The sequence below is a fragment of the Orbicella faveolata genome, unplaced genomic scaffold (genome assembly GCF_042242905.1).
Source record: "Orbicella faveolata isolate gen_17 unplaced genomic scaffold, um_ofav_v1 contig_12, whole genome shotgun sequence".
Lineage (NCBI taxonomy): Eukaryota > Metazoa > Cnidaria > Anthozoa > Scleractinia > Merulinidae > Orbicella > Orbicella faveolata.
In genome coordinates, this window is record NW_028301539.1 from 9,184,904 (window position 1) to 9,210,268 (window position 25,365).

The 25,365-nt window shown below is 38.4% G+C and overlaps 2 protein-coding genes and 1 pseudogene across 5 annotated transcripts; 2 read left to right on the top strand and 1 right to left on the bottom strand.

The window, feature by feature from the left end:
* The first annotated feature begins 116 nt into the window (after window positions 1-116).
* Window positions 117-12,704, top strand: LOC110046514 (uncharacterized). Of its 2 annotated transcripts, none has more exons than XM_089283650.1 (5): window positions 117-408; window positions 928-1,659; window positions 2,756-3,304; window positions 10,074-10,390; window positions 11,135-12,704. In XM_089283650.1, exons 1-5 carry the CDS (start codon window positions 222-224, stop codon window positions 11,273-11,275), a joined length of 1,926 nt encoding a protein of 641 aa, XP_089139776.1. In that variant the 5' UTR covers window positions 117-221; the 3' UTR covers window positions 11,276-12,704. The 2 variants fall into 2 exon arrangements, with proteins under 2 accessions (XP_089139776.1, XP_089139777.1); XM_089283651.1 differs by having other exon boundaries at window positions 979-1,659.
* LOC110058059 (uncharacterized) lies at window positions 5,047-6,312 on the bottom strand (annotated as a pseudogene).
* Window positions 12,705-12,844: 140 nt separating the features above from the next.
* Window positions 12,845-18,888, top strand: LOC110046517 (discoidin domain-containing receptor 2-like). Of its 3 annotated transcripts, XM_020752210.2 has the most exons (5): window positions 12,845-14,385; window positions 14,554-14,898; window positions 15,336-15,485; window positions 15,900-16,213; window positions 16,814-18,888. In XM_020752210.2, exons 2-5 carry the CDS (start codon window positions 14,589-14,591, stop codon window positions 16,952-16,954), a joined length of 915 nt encoding a protein of 304 aa, XP_020607869.2. In that variant the 5' UTR covers window positions 12,845-14,385; window positions 14,554-14,588; the 3' UTR covers window positions 16,955-18,888. The 3 variants fall into 3 exon arrangements, with proteins under 3 accessions (XP_020607869.2, XP_020607868.2, XP_020607871.2); XM_020752209.2 differs by having other exon boundaries at window positions 12,845-14,898; XM_020752212.2 differs by having other exon boundaries at window positions 12,845-14,898; window positions 15,357-15,485.
* Window positions 18,889-25,365: the final 6,477 nt, after the last annotated feature.

Genomic DNA, 25,365 nt, shown 5'->3' on the forward strand with positions numbered 1-25,365 from the left:
AAATATTTTCAGTCGTGTAACACATTAGTCTCCTTCGCAGTTACCAGTCTCTAACCCAGTGAGGAACTGTTGAAAGTGATACCAAGGATCTTTAAGAATTTCCTGTTTATTCTGATACTCAAAGGACGGGTCAAGCTATAATCGGTGCAAAGTTACAAACGTGTCTTTGCGGGTGATTTTTGATCACGTTCGATCTGTTTCCACCATTCTGGGTTCCCAAAATGTCTTGGAAAAACAATGGTTTATCAGTGAGCCCTGGCACAGTGTTGTCTGTGGTTTGTCTGCTTCTTTACTCCGCTGGATTCATTAGAATCGAGCTGAAGTTTAATGATCACGATCAAAGGTTGTTGGCTGTGGAGGAAGTCATTTCTCAGTTGAAACACGGAATGGCGGGCACCTTGAATAAAGGTTAGGTATTGGTGTGTCGTCTAACTGTTTTAACAAAATCTCTTCCTCTTCAGCAATTCACTTATTGATCTTATTATTATATTAGCTATATTAGCTTCTTTGAACAGAAAAAATGCTTTAGTGAAGGAATTGTAACTAAATATCCCAAAGGCTCCCGGTTACTTCTAGATAAACGTTCGTGTTACAATTGAAAAAAGAAAACAAAGAGCACAATCTACCAGTTGCACTTGATCTCTGTTTAAGTCTCAATTTTCGATAAATGAAGAAAGATTTCAAGTAATACTATCTCGTGCCTTAGTCACCTTTGGTCTCGTACAGAGATGCTTTAGTACAAACAGCTTCGAGTTGCTCTTTAATGCCACAAAACCTCTTTCATTCATGACACAGACAGACAGACAGACAGACAGACAGACAGACAGACACCCTGACTGATAATTCATTCAAGGCCAAATTAGCCTCCATTTACTAACTGAAACGGCCCAAAGGCTGAAACAGATCTTTTGACTTTTAAATTTTCAGTTCGACTCATAATTGACAGTACAAAGGTATATCTCTCTAATTCCTGTTTAGAAATTCTACCGCTGCGTTCTGAGAAGAAAGAGACAAACAGTGACACAAAGCTCCATAGAATCACACGTAGCATTGCCAACAATCCGACTTTTAATAATTCAGCCAACATGAAAGAAGTTTTGGAAGACGTTGTCACCTCGAGTTTTAAAAAGATCTGTCAGAAGAGTGGAAGCTTTAATGTTTGCCCGCGAGGACTGCCGGGACCTCCGGGAAGGAGAGGAAGAAAAGGTTCCCGAGGAATTATGGGACCACAGGGTCCAGATGGGAAGCAAGGAGTTATGGGACCCCCTGGTCGAAGTGGAAAACAAGGAATTATGGGAACACCAGGCATAAGAGGAGAAAAGGGAATTAAAGGGGATATTGGGCCACCGGGCATCCCAGGGATTAAAGGTGAACCCGGAGAATCAATTTCTGCACCAAAAGTGACAATTTCCCCTGCTTCACAACTGACTGTCAACGAAAGCAAGACTGCTGCTCTGTTTTGCTCTGTTACTGGAAATCCCGCTCCCGAGCTGTCGTGGGTTAGGATTGATGGATCGTTACCTAGCAGCAGGGTCAAAATGACGTTAGATGGCCTGTTGCAGATTGATGACGTTCGCTTAGAGGATGCTGGGAAATACAAATGCGTGGCGCGCAATATTCTGGGAGAAGATGAAACCTCTGCAAACCTTGTTGTACAGAGTAAGTTAAAATTATACATATATTTTTAATATAGTTTATTTTGTCTCAAGTACACAACATGTAACATACGTCGCTTTAAGCCAAATACCTTTGATTGAACCTTTAACTGAAATATGTATATATTAAGAACAATTATTCTCCTTCACCGTTGTTTTATTTACATATTTTATTGCCTTCACAATCACGGGAAAATTTACAACAAAGCTTGACCTACATCCCTAAGTTAGCAAGTAGACTTAGTGTGGGTTAGGCTACCAGCGGTTAGGTTGGGAACTACAACTCTGACATTACAGATCACTTAAGACATAGAAACCTCAATTAAGAACATGAGTTATTGTCAGTTATGCTTACAGGGCCATACTTACTTAAATCCCACGCAGATTCAGTGGTTCCAGTTAGGCTGTGGACAAAATATTTATGTCTGTCTTCTTTGCAATCTCATTGGAGAGAAATGGCATTTGTTTGGTATTTCTCGTAAGTTGAGAAATTGAGGAAGATCCATTCATACTGAGCTTTAACGTTTGAACAAATTAAATAGACAAAACTTGAGTTTTTACACACAACCAAAGGTCTTATTTCTGTGTCGATGTTGTATTTCTGTGTGTTCTGCGCATTTTGTTAGTTATTTTGCGCATGCGCGGTGAACTTGGTGCAAAACAGTATTTAGAAAAGGGGACATGAGTTTGACAAAACTGATAAATAATTTAGACGTCTAGTCAGTGATAATGATAACTTATGCCAGCTTTCCGCGTTTTCTATGTTGGTGTTTTTGTGTGTGTCTGGTTTTTTGGTCTTTAAACGTTTAAGTAGTTTTATCCGCTCGTTTGTTTCTTTCTGTCTGGACGATATTTAGAAGTTACATCTGAAATATTCCTAGAGGTATCATTTTCGATCGTATCAATTGAATTTTAAAGGTAAGTTTAAAAATTTTTGTGCTTGTCGATAGTTTAAACGTATTTTTGAGTGAACGAAAATGACGCTTCGTGTTGAATACAGAGGGCTTTGCTAATGATAAGGTGCCATTAAAAGAGTTCCTATTGCCTGTGTAGTTAAACTGGAAAATTATTATATTATCATTATGATCATTTGCTTCTAGGTAAGCCAAAAGTTTCTCTCTCGTTTGGACCATCCTACGTCGAAAAGAACAAGGACATCACTTTACCAACTTGTTACGTGACTAGCTTTCCTCTAGCGGTGATCACGTGGTCTAAAGTGCACGGTGAACTGGTAGGAGCCAGAACTGTTTCAAAAGACGGACAGCTGTCAATAACAAATGCCCAGAAGAAAGACTCTGGCTTGTACAAATGTAAAGCAACAAACATCTTAGGTCACCACTCGGCTGTTACACATCTAAGCGTAGTGGAACTGCCTCAGTTTACAGTCAGGCCGCCTGAGCAACTCAGAGAGCTTAGGAACCACAATATAACAGTCACTTGCCAGGCCACCGGGGACCCCAAGCCGAAAATCACTTGGATGAAGGAAAACGGTAAGCTACCTCTAGGAAGATCAAACGTTGGTGTCGATGGAACACTTCAAATTTGGAACTCTAAGGAGGAGGATTCGGGGAGATATACTTGTATGGCGGCATCCGCTGCAGTGTTGGAAAAAGCGTTATCTGTTATGAAACTGACTGTTACAAGAGGAGGTAGGATTTTAAGTATTTATCTTTCACAAACGTATTCTTTTAATTACCCAGCTGTGCATTGTGTTCTCTCCACCCAGTATTATAGATACGTGCTGAAATTTTCAGGGCTCAGTCTATCAAATAAAAATGCTGAGGCTTCTAGCAAACATTAGCATCCCATCTAGAGAAAAGTACAATACTGCAAGTCGGCTTATCTCGTGGCTAGCCAGCCAGTTTTATTTATTGCTACCGAGTTTTTTTACTAACTCAACCGTCGAAGCACGGAGGTCATGGAAATGAAGCATAATCATGATCTGAGAAAATAAAAATGGACGAAAATAACAGATTTTTTAAGTACTTTAATTGTAAAACATCTCTACCTAGATCATTGGGATGGGGATTGTTCCAACAAAAAGTTTTTCTCGTTTTCTCGTTTTCTCGACCTTCATTGTAATATACAAAATTCCCTGCTATAATTTTGGTCAGTGTAAAGCTATGTAGGGATGTTTGCCGGACATTTAGAATACAGAAAATCCTTTGTCAAAATAATCCCCCCGCAATTCAAATACCACAACACATCGTGACTCTTACTAGTAGCAATCGTATGGGTCTTGATAGCACAAATGTTGTAAATATTTTTAAATATACAACATCGCTTTTCAGTTTTCGGAACATGTTTCGATGTTTCAAGCATCATCATCAGCCATAATGAATATATAAGGTTTACAGAAAGATCGTTGTTATATATGTAACAGCCTATACAATGAGCCTTATAAATTTAAATTAAGGTAAAATGCAAACTTATTTAAACTAACCAATAAAAATTTTGATAGGAACAATAGTGAAAAACCACTAAGCTGAAATAGATACATTTAAAATTAAGTGTAACGATAAATTGACATGCTCAACTTGTTTGTTGAGTTCTGGATTTAACCGTTCAATATGAAAACTCTCCTTGATTTTAAGTTGTGAGAAAGTCTTACCAAAATCAATAATTTTAAAACTGGAGGCATCACAATTGTCTCGACAATGCTTAAAACAATTGAGATGTTTAAAAACATGGGAATTTTTGTCCCGAAAAAGTTGATTAACACGTGTGTAAAATGCCTATTGGTTTCACCAATATAACGACCTCCAAAGCTCGCACACGTAAACTGGTACACAACACGTGATTTAAGAGACTCGGGAATAAAGTCTTTAGGACTAAACATGCTGCTAAGTTTGAAAGGAGAGAATATAACTTTTACATTCAAATCTTTGCAATACTTATTAATAATAGATGAAATTTTCTTCCCTGTGTAGGTAGAATAAAAACCAATATATGGTAGTTTATAAAAATGGCATTTGGATGTGTCAGATGTTGCAGTATCTACATCCTGTTCTGTGGTTTTGATCTTTTTGAGATAACCCTTAACCGACTTGTCAATAAGCCAACTTGGAAACAAATTACGTTTCAAAATAACAGAAACGTTGTTGATGTCATTTTGAAAGCTCTGAGTAGTGTTGTTAATTTTGTAGGCTCTGTCTATGAGAGTTTTAATTAAACCTAATTTGTACTTAAAGGGAGTAAAGCTAAAAAAATTAGTTAGTAAACCAGTGTAAGTCTTCTTCCGTAAAACAGAAGTGACACAATAACACTGATCGTCACTAGTGCTCTGCTTAGATAACAATACATCTAAAAATGGCAATTGACCTTTTTCCTCTGTTTCCATTTGAACTTGATGTTATACAGAGTTTTAAAAGTGTTGACCGGCCAGCACGACTCCTGCAGTTCGCAAGGTTGTATAGCCTTTATAGCTTAGCTTTGACAAGGATGTCTTTTAGGGATTTTCCTTTGCGATATGATAGAAGGGGTGGCTCCTTAAAGATATTTCTTAATTGTGGTTGGTTCTGTATCAAGTGCCATTTCCCCATGAGAGTTTCTTTTATGTCAGGCAACGCCGGGTGGTATTCTGTGACAAAGGGTAGAATTTTCTTTTGCGCGGTTCTGTTCTTATTTGTTAGCGACGTTTTTCTTTCAGAAAATTTGACTTCTGAGAGACGTTTTTCTTCTGTTGCTGCTGGGTAACCTCTATCCTTAAGGCGTAGGGCAAAATTTTTAATGTTTTCCTCAAAAGTAAGTTGTGAGGAATTTGTTCTTAGGAGCCTTAACGCTTCTCCTTTAATGAAGCCTTTCGTGACGCCTGGCGTGTGACACGAATAAAAATTCGTGTATTGAAAGGTCTCTGTAGGTTTGAAATGTGTGCGCACATCAAGTATAGATTCCTTGAGGATCTGTCACCTTTGTACACTACAGTGTCGAAGAAAGTCGTGTCTATTTCTGATATTTCAGCCGTGAATTTGATAGCAGGGTGAAAGCTGTTTGCCTTCAAGAGAAATTCTTCTATTTTGTCTCTGTTTGTGTCCCACATTGATATGATGTCATCAATAAATCTCTTCCAAAAGATGGGTGTTGTGTTACTTTGTGTCAGTATTTCGCGTTCTATTTTAGCCATCAAGATATTAGCAAATGCTACGGCCATTTTCGTACCCATCGCCGTTCCATGAGATTGGAGAAAATCTTTTCCGTTAAATTGGAATGAGTTTTCTTGTAGGATCAGACTGAGCATTTCTCTTAGATATCTGGTGGGTATGGGGGCATTCCCCTGATGAAATTCTTCGTATGCTTCGCATACAGTGTAAATACCCTCCTCTTGTGGTATGTTAGTATAGAGACTGGTGACATCCATTGAGACTAGGATGGTATTGAGAGGCAATTTTGTCTTCTCTACAAAATTGATGAAGTCTGTTGTATCTTTAAGATACGAAGGTTGTATTTGTGCTATAGGCTGAAGAAGGTGATCGACAAAAGCTGAGATACGTTCTGAAGGGCCATCGCACCCTGATATAATAGGTCTACCGACAGGGGTCGGTTTGTGAATCTTAGTGAGTGTGTAAAACACTGGTATTCTTGGAGAGTTTGGCGTACGGGAGAGCCATTTCGCTGTCATGTCGTCAATGTGGTCTTCTCGAAGCAGTGACTTAATCACTCGCTGTAATTTTTTGGCTGTGGTATCAACCATAGGTTTTTCTAGGGGTCGATAGTTGTTAATGTCATTGAGTAGGGCTTGACCCTCGTGTATTTTGTCTTCTCTATTCATTACGACGGTTGTGGTTCCCTTATCAGCTTTATTGAGTATAATGTTTTTGTCACGCGAAAGTTCTTTGAGCGCACATCGCTCTCCATGTGATAGTTTGTCGTTTGGTTTCTCAATATTGATTGTAGCAAGTTCAAATTTGACTTCTTCTAAGAATGTTTCTAATGTTACAGAAGGTTGAACTGGTGGATTCTAGTCTGACTTAACGTGGAAAGGGTGAGGTTCTCTCTCTTCCCCGTAGAAGAGATATTGGAGGCGCATCCGCCTATCAAATTGATTAAAATCTGCGAGTAACTGGCGCCTGATGAGATTTTCTCTCGTGACGGGCACTGGAATGAATTTTAAACCACGTGATAGTAAAGTGATTTTTTCGTCTGTCGATTGTGTGTTTGACAGGTTTTTGATATGTTCTTTGCGTTGCTCAATGGCGTTACGAAAACGCGTTTTACTCTGGTCTTTTCTCCTTTCTTTTCTTTTGCGGTTTTTCGCCGCTTTGTTGTTGTGTTTGTTTTTTATCCCCTCTTCCCTTATTATTAAAGAGTCAGATAGGACAACAGGATAAGCTTCAGTCTGTTTATTCGTTGTTTCAGACCTGATCTTTTCCAGCTGTGTGTCGCTAATCTTGGCTAAAATGACTGTGGCTAGTTCGTCAACATTCTCGTTTTTTACAATTTTCTCACTAGCCAGCGGTTGTTTTCTGTTTGAAGACTGCTTATTTACAAAGTTGCACCTTCGAGACTTTGCTTGCTCAAGCTTTCTTAACTTAATTGTGAGTCTTTCAATGCGCCTATGGTGAAATTTCACCAGCGCTCCTACGAGAGCCTGTTCTGCCTTTTTCCTGATCGAGCCTATTTCGTTTTTGAAATCCTCATCGGGCGTAATGTTTGCCCGCGCGTTATATCTTAAGGTCTTAGGACAAGTCCCTTTCTCCAAGTGGTTTTTAAAGAAAACCGATGGAGTTGTTTGAGCTAGTAATCCTCTCTTGTATTGAACTCAGCTCTTCTTCTTGGCGGGATCTCTTCACGCCGGTGCTGTCGTTAGTTTTGGTGGACTTGTCTTCCCGGTGGCGTTTTCTGCCCAAACCGTTGTATTGGTGGCTCGAGTTGCTGTGTTTTTCTTTAGGCTGTTTAAATCTCTGCTCGTTACCGGTTGTAGGCTTCTGCCTCTGTACTTGAGCGCTAGGGATTTCGTCTTCAGATCTGTTCGTACGTTTCATCGGACAGAAGGCTGTTTTCGTCTTCTTCCGTTAAATCGCTAAATTCAGTCTGCATTTCTTCAGTTAGTTCTTGCTCTGTGGTTTCGATGAGAAAACCATTTTTTGTGAGTGTTTCTGTCATATTACTGCTAAGGCAAGACTGAAGTTTCGATTCTAAATGAATCTCGTCAGTTGCCAGTAAAGGTTCTGAGAGCAGTCAGAACGCATTCTGTTCTTTGGAGTTTTTATATCCCTGATGACCGTTATTCGGATCGAAAAATTGCGCCTCATTTCTTATTGGTCAGATTCAACTGGCCAATAGTGTCGTGTGATTTTCGATCCTAACGTATGTTCAAGGTCAGTCGATTTTGAAACTTGACCTATCTAATGTAGGTCAGTGTATGTTTTGACTAGACCTATCTTACTAAGGCCAGTGGTTGGCTTTCCATGAGTGAAATCTAACGTTAGTTTTTCTTTTGGGGCGGTGATAAATGCCCCGCTTACTGCGTAAATGTGTCATGCTAAAATCTTGGAAACGCCAGTTAACTTGTACGAGGCAGGACGGGGCCCGTCCATGAATGTCATACAGAGTTTTAAAAGTGTTGACGGGCCAGTACGACTCCTGCAGTTCGCAAGGTTGTATAGCCTGTAAGGTATTCAAAAAACATATTGGCATGTTCACTGTTTCTAAAACAGCAAATAATATCGTCTACATATCTGCGATAGTATAGTACTCTAGGACTGGTGTAATTATCTAACCAAAGCTTTTCATAATAACCCATAAAGAAATTGGCTAATACAGGGGCTAGAGGTGAGCCCATAGCTACTCCATCTTCACCAAGATCTCAAAAGACATCTCGTGGACAAGAGCAAGGCCAATGAAGTAAAAAGTGAAATTCAACATCTGGCTACGACTTATGTCAATTCTTTTAAACCTACAACAAATGACTTAAAGAAACTTAAAATACTGAAGAAACTCAAACAGAACAAAGACATCACTTTCTTAAGACCGGATAAAGGAAACGGCGTCGTTGTACTTAACAAGGTAGTCTACAATAATACTATTAGTGATTTGTTGAGTGACAACTCTAAATTTAAGAAGTTGAAATCTGATTTAACCCAACGTAGAGAAGGTCAGTTACAACGTTATTTACGAAAACTCAAAAAAGAAGGTCTCTTAAGTACTGACACATATCGTGATATTTATCCTATTGGTTCTCAACCAGCTAGATTGTATGGTTTGCCCAAATTACATAAGGTCAAAGATCTCAGTTCTACTACACCTCCTTTTAGACCTATCACTATCATCTATAGGCACGTACAACTACAACTTAGCCAAGTATCTTTGTTCATTACTCAAGCCCCACATCTCCTCAGAGTTTTGTGCCACAGATACGTTTTCTTTTGTTAGAGAAATTCAAGATATAGATTTCAGTGATATGTTTTTGGTTTCATATGATGTTACTAGTCTTTTTATTAATATACCCTTGTCTGAAACCATTGATTTAGCTGTTAATGCAATTTTTTATAGTAACACTGAGTCGGACTTAAAACTAAGCAAAATTCAACTTTAGGAACTTTTCAAATTTGCTACAAGTCACATCCATTTTTTATTCAACGGTTGCTTTTATGATCAAGTAGATGGAGTAGCTATGGGCTCACCTCTAGCCCCTGTATTAGCCAATTTCTTTATGGGTTATAATGAAAAGCTTTGGTTAGATAATTACACCAGTCCTAGAGTACTATACTATCGCAGATATGTAGACGATATTATTTGCTGTTTTAGAAACAGTGAACATGCCAATATGTTTTTTGAATACCTCAACATGTGCCATCCTGACATACATAAAACGGAACTGTTATCTTAATGTCCGCTTTGTGTGAAAAGTTTTTTAATTATCCGAAACTGAGTGACGGCTACTACCTGAAAGTAAAGTCTGCACACGAGCCAATCGGCCCACCAGGCCGGGGCTTATCCCGGTTTCTGTGGAATGAAGCGACTAGGAGTATTTCTACTCCCCCTGGATGGGATGCTCCATCGCAGGGTTACCCGCAGCATTAAGTTCGCCGGTATCCATTTATACACCTGGGTGGAGAGAGATTGAAAGTAGCGGCTCCCTTTTCCCGGTAAATCTGAAAGTAATGGCGGCCGTTGCTGTCGGAATTCTACATTATTTAAGCGCACGGTTGCTGTATTTGTTTTCTTGGGCAAGTAAGCTGCTTCAGTCTGACAGTGTCTCTTTTCCGCTAAGGAGTATGACGATGTGCAGGTGATATGTCAAAAACGTTGGCGTTACTTACTTACTATTCGTCACGCAGCTTAACATCTCTTTCGCATCCATGTTTTCTAAGGATGTTCTAACCCTAGGTAGTAGGTAGGGCTAAATGTTCTATAACTTTCACACAAAGGTAACGCACTTAAACGATTATCGTAATGCATTTTAATTTTGTCTTCCAGTTTGTGGACCTGTTGGTGTAGCGGACAGGAACATAATACCAGATTCCAGAATGACGGCAAGCACGTACTATAATAGTTGGTATTATCCATACTTCGGCCGACTGCATGAAAGCAGGAAACATGGAGCGTGGTGTCCAAAGACTAAATCTGACAGAACAGACTATCTCCAAGTTGATATAGGTAAAGTGTACTCCGTTTGTGCAGTGGCAACACAAGGAGGCAGGTTATCCATTACTGAACGGATCACCAGCTACAAATTACAGCTGTCTATCGATGGGATAGCTTGGGAATCCTACAAGGAGAACAGTGTTCAAAAGGTGAATGACGTATAACAAATAGATCAAGATACGAAACGTTTCTACTGTCCATAATGCTGGTAGACTCGTTATAACACAGTGAGGATACTTCATGGGCTCCTGAATATTGAATCTCTGTTACTGATGATCGACTGTAGTGGCATTTTTGTCACTAGACTCACTTAAAACTGTCTTGGGAAGCATTCTTGAGCTTAAAACAAGCACATCCATGAAAAGCATGATCAAATGAAGATCTAATTTTTTATATATATATATAAATTCAAACAGTTCTCAAAGTTTGTTGCATTGTATTTGATGAGACCCTGTAATAAAGACGAAAGGTACGAGTGCATCGAGACGTAAATTACGGGTTAAAAACTTATTTTATTTTTAAAAAATCATGACTTTTTGATACCCGTACCAATTTGACCCAACTGGTCTCATTTTAAAAAAAGTGATAGAATTAACCACACCCGATATCTATTACTATAAACTGATTATTATCACTCAGGACTGTAATTTTACTTCAATGAGCTTTTCTTACGTTTATGTCCTTGCATTTTATTTTATCAGCTTTGGGGAAAAATCTTTGAAAAACCTTACGATCAAGAGGAAGGAAAAAAATTCTGACAAGAGGAGAAGAGTCATTATATACTACAGGAACTATCTGTCAGATGCTTTCAGCTCCCCCCCCCCCCCCCCTCCCCACTTGCCCAGACATTATGAAATTAAAGTGTTGTTAATGTGTCTATTTCTCGTTTGCAGGTGTTTGCAGGAAACACAGACCGAAACAGTATTGTAAAGCATTTTCTCAGTCCTAACGTCAAAGCAAGATTCGTTCGGTTCTATCCTGTAACATTCGCCTTCTTTCCTTGCTTCAGGGTTGAAATATTTGTGCCAAAGTAAAGCATTAGTGTAACTAATGTGCGAGCCTGCGAACCGCGAGCCACGATCCGCGAGCTACGGGCTGCAGGCCTATTTTTGCGAGCCACTGCTTTTTTCTTTCTTTCTATTTTTTTTTTCTTTCTTTTTTTTTTTTTTTTGAGTACGTTTTTACTGTGGTGAAAAATAATCACAACTTTTTGCAAACTTATTAAAGATTAGCAAAAGTTTACCTCGCTTGCAGCTACCAAAGTCTGGTAATTCAAATGCAAAATGGGAAAAGTGACCGTCCTAAAATATCTGCGTACGTAATTGGTAGAAATAATTTTTTAAAAAAGGAACTCTCCACCACCTCACTTGCCATGCTACAATGCACCGAACCATGAAGACTGTGGGTGTTTTTCATCATGCCAAAGATTCCTGAAATTTCGGTCGGAAGTCAAATGGAAAGATCCGTTCCAGTTCCTTCCGAAACCAATATTCGGGATCACCTCTGGAGGTGATCCTCTTCTTTCGGTCGGACCGGTCCGACCAAAATTTGCCTTTCCATTTTTGACAAATCGGATCATTGCCCTAATTCTCTTCACTTATGTAGGGAATTCGGAAAAGGAATGAAAAATGGTAAGAGCCATTCCTCTTGATAGGCCCGGTTTGATCGGAAAATGTTGTTCCATTTTCCTCGGGTACTCCCACTAGTCTCTTACCGGTCGGTTTGGCATAATGGGCCCCTGCGTGTATAAATACCATGTTAGGGCATTATGCCCGTTTTTGGATTTCTTTTTTGGCAGGAATCTTTCAGGGTTCACAAATAGAGACTCGCGGGCTCGCGCTCGCAGGTTCGCAAAATAGCCTTCCTCGGTTACCGTACAGTCCTTCCAGATAACAAAACTTGCTTGTTCCTGTTAGTGTATAAATTTTGCTCAGCAAGGTCAGCAAACCCAGACTCTCCAGTCTTAGCAGGAGCCAACACCATTGTAATTAATATTCAGTCACTGGTTCTTCCTTGTTTAAGATGATCCGATAGCTCGACAAATAGCTTAAAACGACACCGATATTTTATCCGGTCTTCAGATGAAGAAGATTTGGGCACAATTCCATTGAAGCGTGAAGCGAGCCTTAATCACTCGCTGAGTTTTTGATGGTTTTCACATATTTTTGACAACTTTAGTTCGACTTCCTGTCGGCTTTTGAGTTAGGCAGTGAAAGCTAGTAGAAACAATTAGAACAGCTTTACGGCTATTAAATGACTTTTCTGCCTCTCCGTAACTTCGTCAATTCATACTTTCATAACTCAACATTTCCCGTTAAACGGATTGTAATTGTGTTCTTTAAATCTAAAGAAAAACAGAAATGAGAAAATGAGTCGTGTTTTTCCAATCGATAAATTGTGAGTTTCTTGCCAGATTCCGAAGCGAAGAAATAAATGAGGAGCTTGTATCGTGGGATCTTTAAATGTTTTGGTAGTTATTCCGCGCGTGGCCGCTTGATGTTATGTAGTCGCGTCCTATTTAGGTTCAAATAGAATTTTCAGAATTTTAAACATTTAAAAGTGGTCATCTGATAAAACGTTTATTGACTGAGCGAGGTGATGCCACACGGGAAAATATTGGTTCTCGGTAAGGACGTACGGACCAAGCGCAGCTATAAATATCGTGGAGAAGAAAACCGACAGTGAGACAGCAGATAGGTTAGTGTAAGTGGTTGGTGACATGAAGGGAGGAAGATCCTGGCACTAGAAAGATACGAGATAACGTTTCGTTTGGTTTACATGCAAAAAAGATTAAATCAAGGTGGCTATCAAGTGGAGGAGAAAAATAAGATGAAATTGTTGGCCTTAAGTAGTCGACCGCTCTGACATCGCCATGTTTGGTTAGGTTTCTGTTTTTTTGTTCCGAGTATTAGGATCGAGAATTCCGAGGGAAGGTAGTTTAAATGGTGCTAGGATCTCCTTATCTCTCACCTTGCAAGATCCTAGCACTCGAGAGATCCTGGTGCTAGGGCTAAGTACAACCTTTTGCGTGTAAACTGAATATAAAAACCTTATGGCGCTAGGATAATATTCCTACCTTCTTAATTGCCAGAATCTTCCTCTCCTTATAAACAGCCTTAACGAGTAAGAAAACTAATCGAATAACGACAAATTTCAAAAAAGTATGAAGAAAAAATTTAAAGCCAATCAGAAAAGTGAATAATTCTACTCAGTTGTTTCACTACGTCACTATCAGTGATAATGATCTAAAACGAGAAAAAAAAAATCGCATGAAAAATTTGATTTCAAAGACACTTGACCATGCAAGTGTTAAAAAAATAAGACTAACAACGTATGTAACGGTGAAGAAAATCAGACGAAAACTTAAGGTTCCAATCTATGATTACTCTCCTATAAGTTCAAAGCTTAAATATGTTACAATATAATTAGTTTTCCTGACGCCAAAAGCAAAGCTTAGGGATAAAAAAATAAAGAAAACTTCTTTTGCAATTTTTCCAATATGTATCCTAAGTGTTTAATTCATCGACCGAAACTGATGTTAAGGCTATCGTGTACCTTCAGCAGTGTCTTTCAGAGAATCTTTCATGCTCGTGTAGCTCAACAGAACCATAGAAAATTATGAAAAAAATAGATACAATGTATAACAATTATGATGATAATAATACTACTGCTAATAATAATAAATAATAATAATAATGATGATGATGATGATAGTAATAAATGTGACCTAAAAGCTAAAAATATTGCATGCTCCAGTTAAACTCACTTCCATCAATGTTAAAGAAAAAAGAAAGCTTAAGTTAAAATAATAATAATAATAATAATAGTAATAATAATGATAATAATACAAAAAACGTAAAGCTAATAAAATGCACAATCAAAAGAAATAATTATTTTGCAGATTTGATCTATGCGAAGGCAAGCCTTCAAACGCAAAACTGACAATGTTTGTTGAAGTGAATTACCTGCCGTCTTCTTCGCGCGTAAAACCAAACAAAATGCACCATGTTAATTACCTGATGACAGATTACAAACGTGTGTCAAGCATCTTCATCGAATGAAAGGGCCTAAGTAAAGAATTATTTAAAATCTCGCAAAATGCTAATACACTTCGCAACGGTGATCGGGCAACATTTTGGCTCAGGTTCGTAAAAATCGGTTCAATCTACGAACCCTATGAATTCGCCTGAAACAAGAGAATTTTCCAAAAATAGAAAGCTTTAGTTTTCGGCTCCTAAAGCTCTGTAAATTGAGCCATGCATCAAGTTTTGTAAATGCCTTACTAATATTAATTGTTTTATATTTGGATTAGTCTCTCCTAGAGTTAAAAACTGATAGACCAGGGAAATGCTGTGGACTGTTCCACGTTTCTTCTTCTTCGCCGGCTTCTATTTGGACTGCCTATCTGCTAGTAACCAATGCAGAGAAGAACGGAGCATAAGTGGGATGGCTCTACAGGGATTCGTCTTTAAAACTTTCTCCTTAAGAGCCTTTCATGAGTGTGATATCAGGTGTGAAAGAGAACTCACCTGTCAAAGCTATAACTACGTCGTAGGGGAAAATTCGTGCGAACTGAATAACCGCACCAAGGAGGCAAGACCTGAACATTTCCGCTCAGACCCGGCACGTGTTTACTTACGACGCTTGAGCAATCGGGGTATGTACAAAGCTGCAAAGAAGCTTTAGCATAGACGTTTTTAAAAGGTGGACGTCAAACAGAAGTCCAGCGCTCTTGACTTTTCGTTGAAATCGTCAAGTCATAACGTCCTTAAAATGATAGCTTTCCAGCTCATTAGTGGGGGTTAAAAGGACACCAAAAGTAAGAACACAAAATTCACTTTGCGGCTGCCTTCCTTGGTTCAATGGTAACTAGAATTTATACGGCCTCATAAACGTTGTTTTCCCAAGGGTTTGATGTTCAACAACGATTCTTGATTAGAAAAACAAAAGGTTTTTTTTTAGAAAATAAAATTTACGCGGGCCGCTTGTCAGCCCGTAGATCCTCGTTCGACATAAACAAAGTTTATTATCATAATAGAACCCACACTATGCTTGGTACATTTTGTAATATGTTATTTCTTTTCTTGATTCAAGTGCCTCTGGGTTCTATTCCAGAGCTCCCAGCGCATTCGTGTCAGGAAATTAAGTCGAGCGAAGGCAAAGACACTATTAGCAGCAAGTACTGGCTTGATCCAACCAGAAATGGAACGGCAATTTTGGTTCATTGCGACATGAACTTACAAGGTTACTGACAATCATCTTTCATATTCGTTTTGTGTTGTTTTGAGCATATATCTATCTTGCGTTTTGTTGCTATTAATTGCCTCTGTTGGGTAAAATGACCTTAAAATAGATTTTAATCCTGGTTTACTATCTGAGTATGAGACCCGTTTGTAGTTTCTCATTACCAAAGGTTTTCAAGGCATTTGTTATTTGTTATTTTTCGTTGAATTGTTGAATTTGTTGAATTGATACAGATGTGAATGGCCGCACAAATAGCGTTACGTATTTATATCAAATAGTCTGAGATCGCCGCTTCGGTTTCTTCTCCTATTTATCGGAGAGGAGAACATGACAAGCGGACCTCGATTATCTCTCCACCGTTGAGCCTGTTTGCTTTTGCATTGTTGTTTGTTTGTTTTTTTGTTTGTGGTTCAGTGTGTGGACCTGTCGGTGTAGAGGACAGTAACAAAATACCAGATGCTAGAATGACGGCAAGCACATACTTCGATAAAAATTATTATCCATACTATGGCCGGCTGAATGAGAACAGGGGAGACGGAGCTTGGTGTGCAAAGAAGGAAGAAGATAGAACAGACTATATTCAAGTTGATGTGGGTGCTGTGCATTCTGTTTGTGCAGTGGCGACACAAGGAGGAAAAGTACAGCATGACTGGACCACTAGCTACAAACTGCAACTTTCTACAGATGGAGTAACGTGGAACAGCTACAGGGAAAACAATGTTGAAAAGGTGACTAGATAATATACTCTTGTCTAGGAGTGGCGGTCTTTTGAGAAATCATTAAGTTATCTTAGTATCAAGGACAAATTGTACGTGCCGATATAATTACCGAAAAATGTATGGAGATCTAAAAATTCGTGTTACAGGCCTGGTGTCTATAAAGAATTAAGTTTCGAAGAGAAAACAATTTAGAAAAAATATATAAACGAACTCTTGAAAAATAGTGAAACTAAAAACCCTGCCACGTTCGTCAAAGCTTGCCCCCCATCCTCCCCCACCCCCCTGAAGAAAACAAAAGAAGAGAGAAAAAAAGAAAAAAAGAAAAACAAAACAAAACAAAACAAAACAAACCAAACCAAAAGAAAAAACAAAAGAAAATAAAATTCGGCGAGCGATATCTCTAGAAGCGAGCTAGGCGAGACCAGTTAGCTACACTCGCCGGTTTCTTTTTCAGCCCTATTACTCAGTACTGGGGGAATCAAGAGCCTGCTCGCAGGTTATGCTAGCAGATTTGTAGCCCTTATTTTTACTCTAGAATTTTATTTTCAGAAGGTTTTCATTAATAAGCAAGTAGCGCAAAGTGTTCTTCTACTTCTTTTTCATTTTCAGGTGTTCGCAGGAAACACAGATCAAACCAGTGTTGTGAAGCGTTCACTCAGTCCTAACATCAAAGCAAGATTCGTTAGATTTTATCCCGTGACATATTATGCATGGCCTTGTTTAAGAGTTGAAATATTTGTGTTAAAGTAATCACACGAAATTTGTTTTCACTACTGGCCTAAAGTTAATTGCGAATTTTGTTTATTGGCGGTCTGCATTCCGTTGGGAAATAATTGTCAAGTAGCAGCTGTCTTTTTTTGCTTAGGAAACTTAAGAGGCTGTCTCTGTAAAACCCGACCACTGATGTTACTTTAAAAATTTGATTTTTCTCATAAGCTGGAATTTCGAAGTCCTTACCTAAAGTGAGTTTTATTTAATTAAAAATTCTGATTGAATTTTTCTAGGATTAATTGAATTTCGGTCCGCTCGACACAAGTTGCGTGTCTGCTGAAACTGGAAAAATAGCACATATTGCCGGCGCTCTAAAAAAATAATAATATTCCCTCAAAAGTCCCAGTTCTTTTTTTTCAACTATAGATATTTTATAACAGTTTGTTTAGTCATGTTGCAATTATAATTCAATGTTGTTCCTTCAACGGTTAAAAGAAGATTTGCTACCCGCTTAATCGAGTTTTCAACCAAACACGAAAATAGCTCTACTTTAAAGGCACGTTTCAAAAATGTGGTATCTGTTTGAAACTGCTGAACTACACGAATAGAAAGTACAAATGGCCCTTACTTTTAAAAAAAATAATAAAATTTGTCTGTCCGCAAGGTTTTCAAAGATAACTTAGCCGCTTAAAGTTCAGGAAATTTTGAAAATATACCCAGTGAGTAACTGTAAGATACTCGCCTTTGTAAAGTGCTCTGATAAATTCACATAAATCTCCTACCTGGCTTCAATATTAAAGTTTTGGTCCTTTTTTAGCGATCCTTGAAACCTAGGTAGCATTAAAACTACCAGCTATTCCTTCCAGCCGTAGGTTTGTATACAAGGTACATTTAAACGTACCTCAGCTGTGTCGAGCGTGACGATCACATACTTCGATGTTCTCTGACCACTGTTTTCCTCGAAGCCGGTTTTATCATGTAGAGTCTTCTTGAAAGGTTTGTAGAAGCACTCTTTTGGACAACTCTCGGCACTTATACATGTATGAACAGTAAAGAGTGATCCGGGGATCCAAGGAAGGTTTGATAAATGCCACGGCCATTTTGTGTTTACAACAGGTGTTTTATTCCTCAATCTTCCCGTGAGTATCACGGGAATCGAAATAGTCTTTGCCTTACCTGTAGGTAAGGATTCTCCAGTTAAACGGATAGGTGCTAGCTGACATTGGTGAAAAAGTTATAACATATGATAATTTTTTGAGAGAATGTTTTTTTTTGTTTTTTGTTTTTTTTAACGAGAGAGCATAACTTAGGGATGACCATTTATAATTTTCCAGGTATAACTTAGGAGTGACCATGTGTATGTTTGTGTCATACGCTGCGTTTACACTTGAATGTTTACCAAGGTACGTAGACATTTACTGCATGACTAAACCTTGATGAAACTGCACAGTATTTATACTACAATATATTGTCCGAGTGGATCTTCCGGATTGGGCAGAGAAGGATAATGTTCGTAGATCAGTCGAAGACAAACTTAGTCGTGAGCGCGAAAACGTGATCGAATGCGATTGAAGCAATCTGAACACCACGGGATGTGGAATACTATGCGACCACAAGCGGATGTAACTGTCATTTTGACCTTGGTTACCGACCTAAACCAAGCCTAGGCCTGATCACAGGGCTAATCGAACTTTTACCTTGGTTTACTTTCTATTGTCTTGGGCGACGTTTATCATGGTATCAGTTGGCGTTTACACGCGTAAAATATTTACCCAGGTATATGTAAACTCTAACACCTCGGAAAAACGCTCAAGTCTAAACACGGCTATAGGTACTCGCTGACGGGAAACGAATTTTTATCAGAAGGCTAATAGACTAAAAAAAAAAAAAAAAAAAAAAATACAAACTGATAGAAGACTGTCAATGGAGTTTGTTCATAGCGTAGATAATTAATAAATAGGCAAGATCCTCCGCACGGTTGTCAGTTGTCATACTCTTAGCACCATAGCCTCCTCCCTCCTTCCCCGTCCCCCCCCCCCCGCGCCCCCCATCTCTGTCTCTCTCTTCCCCAAACCCATACAAAATTCCTCTGCAGGATTCATGGCAGAGGCAAAATCCTCAAGCCTTGCCAGAACATTTTTGTTAATCATATTTCATTCGTGCATTTTTTCAAAGGGCAATTAATCTTGTGTAATGTCAAATTAATCATCAATCGGCCTCAATAAAAACAGTCCCTCAGACTAAGAATCGAGGTTAAACACAATAGCGAAGCGCGCGAGTGACGTCATAACTCAGACAAACTCAGACAAACAAACGGAAAGGTGGAAGATTTGATGCCTTTTCAAGCGCGTTAGCAAGTGTTCCTAAAACTATTTTTAAACTAAAATTTGGCGTTCATTTTACTCCTATTTGTCTGACTCTCGCGGGGTTCCAATAATTTGCATTCTATTTTTAGACTTCGTGCGCTTCGTTACAACTGATATCTGTACTGGGGAAAATACTCGTTAAGACTTTGTTAAACCAGCTAGCAGAATCCCATAATTCATGATATCACCCTCCCCCTTTCCTACCTTATTCTTTCATTGCTGTAACATTTAAGAACTTCCCGCACATTCTGATGCTGAAAGGAGAATTCACGTTTCCGCAAGAAGGACGAAGTAACAAAAGCTATATAACAGAACTTTTAACGAGAAACTCAGACCGACACACCAGAACCAATCGCTATGGAAAATATAACTTAGTGTGCCCCTCCTATGACAGAGAAACGGAAGGGGGGCGAACTTTCCAAGCCAATGGAGCAAAACTATGGAACAGCATTCTTTTAGACATTCGCAAGAAGGACTCCATTGGCTCCTTTAAATCTGCTGTTAGAAAATATTTTTTGTCCAAAAACTCTTAGCTTAGTTTTTAGTTGCGCATATCTAGATTTAGATTTTTTGAAATTTTAACTTTTATCATATCTTTAAATTCTTAGCTGTATTCTATTTTTGTAATTTTTATTATCTTATAAGTGTAAATAGTTTTTAATTTTTAACTTAGGATAGAGGGTCACTGGTTCGTCAATTTTTACTGTTATGTGCTACCCTCTGTAAATAAAGTTGTTACTTACTTACTTACTTACTTACTAAAGTGTCTTTCCGGAACGTTTTTTGAGCACTTCGACAATTCCCTGGCCAAAACTCTCTTTAAAAGATAACGAATTGTCTGTTACTCCAGGTACCGCAAAGTCAGTATTTTGTTTGTTTATTTTTTGTCTGTTTTTATTATTCTTTTTTTTGTTGTTGTTACATCGCTGAACTCATTAGAATTGAACTAAAGTTTAATGATCACTATCAGAGTCGACGAAGTCATTTCTTATATGAAACACCGCGAAATGATGGAGACCATGAAAACAGGAACGAATCTAAAGTTAAACCACTTTCCCTAAAGCACCGATTTTCTTCGGGGGTCCCCGATAAGGTTTTTTCGAGGTTTTAAAACTGAAACTTTCAGTAGCTGTTCATTCATTCTCCGTGAAGATTTTAATGTGTCAATTGCGAATCCATGATTTTTGACGTTGCCATGACAACCGCAAAACTTTATGTGGTCTGGCCAAAAATCAGTTAAGACATAAGTCTTAATCTTTTCTATTTTTCTTCATCAAATTGCACAAAGTGATAAATAATCAACTTTCTGTAAGTATTCTGGCACGATTTTGAGTCGATTTCTGTTAATTACCTACTTTTGAACGAAATCGTAAAATCCAATATGGCGCACTAAGATGGCAGCTCAAATGACGTCCGACAAATCTGAAACCGCCTTGTTTGTTTGCATTTTCCCCTGGTGCTAGGATCGTCCTAGCGCAACTCTCTTCTTATACCTGTATACCTGTATACCTGTATACCTGTATTCCTGTATACCTGTATACCTGTATACTTAATTGTCCAGTCCCCATCGAGGCTTTTCAGAGCAAATAGAAGTCCTGGTGCTAGCAAGAGCCAAATGTAAACTGAATACGGAAAACGTATGGTGCGAGGATGTTACTCCTTCTATGATCGTCTTCTTCGTGTAGGTAGGTAGGTAAAGTCTGCATACGAGCCAAGTGGCCCATCAGGCCGGAGCTTATCCCGGTTTCTGTAGCATGAAGCGACTAGGAGTATTTCTACTCCCCCTGGATGGGATGCTAGTCCATTGCAGGGTTACCCCCAGCATTAAGTTCGCCGGTACCCATTTGTACACCTGGGTGGAGAGAGGCACTGTGAGAGTAAAGTGTCTTGCCCAAGAACACAACACAATGTCCCCGGCCAGGGCTCGAACCCGGACCGCTCGATCCGGAGACGAGCGCACTAACCATGAGGCCACCTTCTTCGTGTAGTCAGCCCTAAAATAACGAAGGTTACTGAATTAACGCTGAATTAGTTTATATCATAATCACTATCCTTGTTTATGATATAAAACAAGGAAACAAAATCGTATGGAGAATTTGATTTGAATGGCACTTGACTATGTCCGAGAGTGAAAAAAATCAAAAAATCAAAATAAACAAATAAAATAAATAAAAATCGTGCTAAAAAAATACGACGGAAAAAACTTACATAACGGGAGAAGAAATAAGACAAAAACGTCAAATTCCCACTCTATGATTACTGTGCATTTAGTTACAGTATTATTAGTAGCCCTTGCATCAAAAGATAAACTCAGGAATGAGAAAAATTAAATAAACATTATTTTGCAATTTCTATCAATATGTGCATTTATAATAGATGTTTGATTCGTGGATCAAAACTGATGTTTAGGTTGCTGTGTACCTTTAGCATTGTTTTAACCACAACCATGTAATAGAAAAAGATGAAAAAACCGATAAAAAGAAAATGGAAAAATAATAATGGTACTAAAAAACCCGGAGAACTAAAAAGAAAAGTAGAATAAAAAGAGTTACTATTTTAAAGACTTAGTCTATATATGTGTAAGCGCACACAGGCCTTCAAACGCAAAACTGACACTGTTTTCTGAACTGAATTACCTGCCTTCGTCTTCGTGCGTACGAACAAACAAATTGCATCATGTCTATCAGTAGATGACGGATTACAAAGGTGAGGCTTTTCCGATCTTTGTCATCTGAAATAGCCTTAGGGAAGAAGTATTTGAAATTTCACTTAAGCGCAACGGTGATCGAGGAACATTTTGGCTAAGGTTCGTAAAAATCGGTTAAATCTACGAGCCCTAACAATTCGCTCGAAGCAAGGAAATCCACGACAAAAAAGAGCCTAAGTTTTCGGCTCCTAAAGATTTCCAAATTGAACGATGCCTCATGAGGTTTGTAGATGCCTTAACTTAAGTCAACTGTTTTATATTTGGACTATGTCTCTCTTACAGTTACAAATTGATAGACCCGGAAAATGCTATGGACTGTTCCATGTTTTTTCTTCTTCGTCGGCTTCTTTTTGGACTGTGTATCTGCTGGTGAACAATGTACAGAGGTACGGCGGAGCATAAATTGAATGGCTCTATAAGGATTCGTCTTTAAAACGTTCTCCGTAAGAGCCTTTTTTCTTCTTCATTTTTAATTCATGTACATACATACATACATACATACATACATACATACATACATACATACATACATACATACATACATACATACATACATACATACATACATACATACATACATACATACATACAACCTTTATTTATACACGATAAAAGACGTCAAAGCTAACAAGCTTGTGGGGTCGTGTACTAATAAGATACATAAAATAACTACGATTAATAGATAAATAATTAATACAGTTAATAAAAAATATAATTTTGATAACAACGAATGAGATCAATAGTTAAAAATAAATAAAATTCTCCGATCTTTTGTTAATTATTTGTGGGGCTAAAACATTAAAATTAAATTCCTTAAAAGTGTTACAATTAACAACATTCTTCAAAAAAGATTTCAGGTCTGTGCTCTCTAGTATCGATCTATTAGTTCGCCCTATAGCGTTCCAGAGGACAGCCCCTCTATAGGAAATGGAGTTTTTAACGTATTTGGAGGCAAAACTCAGTGCTATCAGCCCATGCTTCAGTCGTGAAGAAGGTCTGTCGCCGTGGATAATCAACTCTGCAGCCAAAGTGCTAGGGAGCATGCCATATACATATATGTTAAAGTGTTCCACTTAACGGTAGCTAAAACGTCAACTGTTGGCATGTCCGGTGGAAAGCCAAAAATAATTCTAGCAGCACGGCAATGTTGTCTTTCCAATGTTGTCTGTCTGATTAACCCCGCCCCAGACGGGCATCGCGTACGTAATGGATGTAGATGTTCCTGTAGATGTTCATGTGGATGTAGGTATCTTTCTTGCAAAACTAAATTAGTTTACAGGGCCAGTTACTAAAACTAGCCAATCGGATTGTTCCACTGCCGGTCTAGTATATTCCAAGTATTTGATCAGGCACTTTCTTCAATGATCTTCAGCGATTGCTTGCGATTTTCCTGAGCGGTTTGTTATTGTTTTGTTTTGTTTTGGCAAGAAAAAGAAACCAGGCTTTCTTTTTCTGCCAAATATCCTATTCGTTTTCTGTATGTTACATTAGAAAAGCTCAGCAGTGAGTAAATGCCTCGTCGGTTGTCGATTAGAAGTGGGTCCTTAAAGTTTACGTTGTCTTTTCAGTCCGTGACTATGCAATTTCTTCAAGACATTTCCAGTCGTGTAGTACATTAGTCTTTCTCGAAGCCGCTTGAACAGGAGTCAGGCAACTTTCCCCGTTTCTACGAGGCTGCTTCAAACCGACATGGTTTGCGCTAAAATGTCTACCAATCGTGGCAATGGCCCGTCAGGATTTTTTCTTGAACGAAAACAGTAAAAGGATACAACAACTAGGCGCTGATTGTGCCAAGTAAAAAAATATGGCAAACAATGGGAAAGGAATGTATGTCGGTTTGAAGCAACGGCGTGGGAACGGGCGGAAAGTCATGTGTTTTCCGCGCGAGCGGCTGACGCTACCATTGCAGAGAGGTGGACAGCGTATCGAAATGGCTCGAGGTGTTTTCGTGTTCTTTTAATCGCTTTTTAGAACTAAATAATTTCAATAGTTATGAATTGTTAGGATTTCGCTAAATGCGGGCATTCCGAATCAAAAACGGCCATTATTATGGTGCGTAATTTTTCGGAAGCTTTCGGAGTAATATCACGAAGTGAGAAAGAAAACACATCGAGATTTATATGGGTTCTTTTCGTCGATTTTAACGTTTAAATTGCGAGTTCTACTGAAATAACTGTTTGTTTTTGTTTTGTTTTGTTTTTTTTTTCATAGCAATTATTTCATTGGAACTCATCGTTTTGAACTTTAAAAGGCTTAGAATTGTTACCTATTCATTGAAAATCACGTTTTGAGTGAAACAATTTTGAATTCAGCAGAAACGTGACGCAACGATCGTGGCGAAAGCGTGGCGAAACGATCGGCGCTACGAATGTCTACGCTCTCTGACCGTAATTTTCTATCTTTCTTTCTCATATAACCAAGCCCAGCCGCTTTCACCGAATGTGTCAAAATATTCCTCTCGAAGAATCTTACAGGATTTTGAGTGGTTTCCGAAAGCTTTTTATTGGAAATACGATTGTTACTTGCCTTGAAAGCATCTATCGAGCAAATGAAATGCACATTTTTCAAATCGATGTTTACTTTGTTATAAATTTTTGTTTCAATTACAGATGGAAATTGAAACATATACCTAACGTTAGGAGGTCTCGACAGTTCTAAAACGCTCTGCTGGCGCAAAAAGCCATCTGAAGCAGGCCGATAAGATCGTTCGCATAATTTCTTCATACGGAATTCTGAATACTTTATTAACAGACAATCATTATATAACAGCTTATAAATGCTTGCTTCACATATATCAAGAAAAATAAATTCAGCATCGTCTGTTCACCATAACTGAGTAAGATCTCTACCATCACTCAAGGATGTCATTGATTTGGTAAAAAATTTTGTTATGAAGTTCGAGTTATTGACGTCGCCGTTCTATGCGAATTAATCAGTCAAAATACGTCTTTTGTATTTTGACTTGTCGGAGTTACATTCATGAGAAGGCCCTTATGTGTACAGACGTTTTAGAACCACGGACGTCAACTGGAGTTAATTTTCTTGTTTCTAGCACATTTTCACCCCAGTTCCATGAAGAGTCGGCAAGCTCTCGTTTAATTTTTTTTAACAAAAAGTCGATAATACACGACAGCTGGCAAATAAGATAAGGTAAGATAAGATAAGAACTTTATCAACGTGTCGAAGTCGCTAGCGTACAATGCATACTAATTGGGGACACCAGACTACGATTACTCATCTCGAAATATTATCTTCCTGTTCATGATGAATAAATCTTTACACAAAGACCGGTAGTTTTAATTTCAATATAGATAGCTGATTACAGCTGGTGCAAGCTGTTTATGCTTATTAAAGACTGAACAATTGGAAGTAATTTC

What these genes read in the sequence shown, in the direction of transcription:
- LOC110046517 (XM_020752209.2), top strand. Translation starts at nt 14,589, where the DNA reads ATGCTGTGGACTGTTCCACGTTTCTTCTTCTTCGCCGGCTTCTATTTG. An exon ending in ACGACGCTTGAGCAATCGGG is followed by an intron (nt 14,899 to 15,335) that starts GTATGTACAAAG and finishes TCTTGATTCAAG; the next exon opens with TGCCTCTGGGTTCTATTCCA. An exon ending in TTGCGACATGAACTTACAAG is followed by an intron (nt 15,486 to 15,899) that starts GTTACTGACAAT and finishes TTTGTGGTTCAG; the next exon opens with TGTGTGGACCTGTCGGTGTA.
- LOC110046514 (XM_089283650.1), top strand. Translation starts at nt 222, where the DNA reads ATGTCTTGGAAAAACAATGGTTTATCAGTGAGCCCTGGCACAGTGTTG. An exon ending in TGCAAACCTTGTTGTACAGA is followed by an intron (nt 1,660 to 2,755) that starts GTAAGTTAAAAT and finishes ATTTGCTTCTAG; the next exon opens with GTAAGCCAAAAGTTTCTCTC. An exon ending in ACTGACTGTTACAAGAGGAG is followed by an intron (nt 3,305 to 10,073) that starts GTAGGATTTTAA and finishes TTTGTCTTCCAG; the next exon opens with TTTGTGGACCTGTTGGTGTA.